Consider the following 3,999-nt stretch of genomic DNA (forward strand, 5'->3'; position numbering starts at 1 on the left):
TCAAACGGAAGCTTAGCTGAATATTTTTTCAGTATTTTATACTAATTGAACTTAAAGACAAATAATTTGATTTTTCTAATAAACAATCAATTTACACGCATTCTTGTTTGACCAAGTTTTGGTCGTAGCACCCTTTATTCCGGGCAATGCTACATTCTGGCGAATGGGTTTCGGGCAACTGACGGACCATCATTTTAAAGAACTAGTCAATCCTTAGATTCCCACCGAATTGCATTCTGTTTTTAAATAAAACAAACCAATTTCAGCAAATTTTGCTTTTATTTCATTGTATGTATCATTAGATAATGTAGTGTAACAATTGGGAAAACAGATTTATGCTAGACAAGTAAAAGAACGAATAAAAGTAATAATCCTTATAGGGAATTTCATATATAATTCTAAAGAAAAAGAAAGTTTGGTCAAAGTAGCGTATAGTCAGGGGCGATCCACAAATGACGTAGCATTTTAGAGGGGTCTACAGAAGTTGTGCCCGGCCATGTATTAAGTATAGCACAATACGCTACGAGGGGGGTTCAAAAATATGCTACGTCATTTATCTATGTCCCTTGAATTAATATATCATTTGAAACACACGAACACACTATAATGTAAATTCTATAATCTAGTTGCGAACGAAAGGAACTATTTTTAATTAAAATAAAAGCAATGGATAGTGAGTTGATCTGAATGAAGCCGTAAATATGGAGTAGAATTTGAATTACGATCGTGTAAAATGTAACCTAATAAAACAGACAATGACAAATAAAAGCAGCCTAACATTTGAGCTTGTCGCTGGCCCTCTTCTCCAGCAGGTCAATAACCTTGGTCAGGTCGCAGTCTTTTACAATTTTCACATACATGGTTTTGCGGGCCTCGGCGAGCGACAGCCAGCAGGGTGCAATCTCGACAATCAGCTTGAGGTGTTCTTCCAGTTCCTTAATCGACAGCCGACCGCGGTAGCTGTTTTCGATCTTCAACAGGGTGGTTTCTAGGGGAAGGACATTTTTCTTCTCGGTTACGAAGACGTTCCGTAGGTGGCGTGCTATCTCCGGCAGGCGCGAGTATTGGATCGCTTCCTTTTCTTGCGAAGGTCGTCGGGTCATTTGGTCTAGTGCTTTGGCGGCCTGTTTGGCACGGATTTTGTCCAACAGGGACTGGGGGACGTTTTTCAACGCGGATTGGAAGGGGTTTTCAGTCTTTTTCTTGGTGGTGTCTTCCTGGCTGTTGGCGCTCGATGGAGTTTGGTTTGTAGCGGTGATGGTTCCTTGGGCTGCTGCATTTTCGCGCTTCTTCACCTCCAGACGTTCCAGTGCCCGGTCCATTGCCGTGCCACAGTTGAAGAGGTTTCTGGCGGTCGAAAGAACGTCCTTTGCCGAGGAAAAACGTTCTACATTCGGCGGTTGTGCAATCTCACCCAGTTCTACATCTGGGCAACTTTCCAGATTGAACTCCGGATGCCAACGGTTCAGTTTGTGCTTTGGGATTATTACGGGTGGATCCAATTGTAGTAGGAACTTTTCATGCGCTTCCTTGGTTCTGGCAAGCAAAATTCTGTTGAACTTTTGAAAACGTTCAATCATAACCTGAGGATTCATGGAGTGGTTCTGAGCGTTTCTGATCAAATTGGCGTCTTCGTCAAGCGACTTCGGCAGTTCTTTTTCCTCAACGTTAGGTTTGATGACAAGTTGATAGGTTTCATGCTTTGTTGCAGAGCCGTAATTCTTGGTCAGTTCCTGGCGGAAATCGAACGCATCTGGGAAGAGTGTTTTGATTTGAGCGAGATGAGTTTCGTACAAATTCTTGCGTGCCATCCGCTGCACCGCTGGTTTCAGTTTCTTGAAAGTGACCTGCTCCTTGCGATTGTAGTACATGGCGCACACGGTGTCAATGCACTTGAACAGCTCAGCCAGGGAGCGGTACTTGTACGGGAGCAGAAGGGACGGTGTGCCGGATTCAACTAGCGTCTGGAAACGCTGATAGGCTGGTACCTTAGTTGGACTGGCAGTGACGGGCGTAGCAGTGGGCTCCTTAATAGGACTCATCAAACTGGTGAGACGTTTTGGAGTAAGCTGTTTCCGGGGGGACATCAGCGAACTGTGGTTCGCTTTGGTCGGAGTGCGGTGTTGGGTCTTGATCGGAGAAGCGAACGGTTTTTGGGGGCTGAAAGGGAATGAAGATAGATAAACGAGTGTGAGCTAAATGACGCAAATCTCTCAAAAAAAAAAAACAAAAAAAAAAGACCAACATCAAAGTATGTTTCTTGTCATAGACATAGTTACTTATTTTTGGAACAAGTTCAATGTATGCATGAATGCACTTTTAATCAAAGCGGAACAAATACTCCCACGCGACACATGATAATTATGTCAGTGTTCAATCAGTGTGTGTAATACCGATAAGATTACCAGATAGGACGTCTACTTTTCTAATACGTATTGATGAATAATGCATTCATTGCCACGCAGCACTTGCTTATGTGCCTAAATACAAACATTCATTTACCTTAATGCCCTTGATCAGCTGATAAGCTTAGAAAAAATAAAGAAAAAAAAACTCACCTTACTGGCACCTCCACCTCAAACTTCTCGAACTGTTTCAAGTTCCGAGCCGCTGTGGTCGGACTCGGTGGCACCGGAGGCTTCCAGTTGTCCTCCTGTCGGGTCTTCTGCAGCCGATCTAGTCGATCGAATCCACTCTGCAGTTTGTTCAAGGATGTCTTCAATTCCGCCAGTCGGACACTTCGGCTCAGCTTGCCTTTGGTTTCCTCCATGGTCAGTTTGCTGACGACGCTGGGATTTGATGCCCTACCCGGATTTACCGTCGAAGGCTCCTGTTTCGTCGGTGTGTGTAGTCCTCTCTCAACATTGCTGGTGTTATTCTTGGCGGAGAATTCCGCCTTCGAAGGAGTGTTTGCCTGTTTCGGAGCAGTACATGCCTTCTTCGGGGACAGAGTTCCCATCTTCAAAAATCGCACCAATTTTGGCTGCTCTAGCATCTCCTTCGTCTTCTCGTTCACCTTGACGGCACCGATCCGCTTGATGGACCGGGTAGCCCGAGTAATCTTCTTCCTCTCCGGTGTTCCAACGGAACACGATTCGCTTCCATCGGCGATGACATTCTTGGAAAGAAAATTTTTAGTATTGGCAAAGACAACTCGACTCGGAGAGTCCAACACCCGGCCATTTTCCGAGCCTACTCCAGAAGTCGAGTGTTCCAACACCAATACCTTGTTGCGGGTAGTCGCATTCAGTTCATCCGCTGCCACACGTTTTCTGGTGTTAAAATATGCCGCAACTGTTGGCTGAGACATTCTGCACTGATTCACTAATTACTAGCCGGTAATTAACTTTTTATATTAAAACGCAAAACGAGACTTAAATGGAGCGCGTCACTAATCTTACTCTTGCAAGGGCTTTTAAAGTTCTGACAGTTTTTCATTCGTTGAACGAATGACTATGATGGCGAGAGCGCGGTTTTCCCTCCAATTTGAATCCAATTGCAGCAAAAGTGCATTCCGGTGCATAACAATCGACGAAAGTCGTCGAGCGCCAACAAAATCGATGAACCGAGGTAACGGTGCCCTTCAGAAATGCTTTGTCATTTTTATTTTATGTTTTGACAGCTCCCGATTGGTAGCAAATGGGTGGTGTCCTGCTTCACGGTAAGAAAAAAGAACTCAACGGATTAGTAAAAAGTACCTAAAATTAGGTAAACAGCTCATAGTGCACTGATGGGTAAAAGAATCCACGTATATTTTACCCAACTTTGAGTATATATGAATATACTCAATAATAAGTAAAAAATCGTTTTTTTTTTAATTCTTTGTTTCACAAACTTTTAATCGTAGGCTAGTTAATCTCTTTAAAAAAATCGGAAGAGTTTTTTTCCGGTTTATCCCTGGGTTTATCAATAAACATAAAATAAATCACAAATCTAAAAACAAGAGTAAGCGTTAAGGATGCAAACATATTCTGGATTGAAAACAACAAACATTTGTTA

At 43.1% G+C, this 3,999-nt stretch overlaps 1 protein-coding gene across 2 annotated transcripts; it reads right to left on the minus strand.

Annotated features, from left to right (window-relative positions):
• Positions 1–307: 307 nt before the first annotated feature.
• On the minus strand, positions 308–3,496 carry dup (double parked). 2 transcript variants are annotated; one of them, XM_065226036.1, is made up of 3 exons: positions 3,227–3,496; positions 2,559–3,118; positions 308–2,160 (listed from the first exon to the last, which is right to left on the minus strand). In XM_065226036.1, the coding sequence occupies exons 1-3, from the start codon at positions 3,308–3,310 to the stop codon at positions 774–776; spliced, it is 2,031 nt and encodes a 676-aa protein (XP_065082108.1). In that variant the 5' UTR covers positions 3,311–3,496; the 3' UTR covers positions 308–773. The 2 variants fall into 2 exon arrangements, with proteins under 2 accessions (XP_065082108.1, XP_065082107.1); XM_065226035.1 differs by having other exon boundaries at positions 2,559–3,496.
• Between the last annotated feature and the right edge of the window lie 503 nt (positions 3,497–3,999).

This window comes from Ochlerotatus camptorhynchus, unplaced genomic scaffold (genome assembly GCF_037179485.1).
Source record: "Ochlerotatus camptorhynchus isolate MF236.1 unplaced genomic scaffold, CSIRO-AGI_Acam_v1.1 ptg000244l, whole genome shotgun sequence".
NCBI lineage: Eukaryota > Metazoa > Arthropoda > Insecta > Diptera > Culicidae > Ochlerotatus > Ochlerotatus camptorhynchus.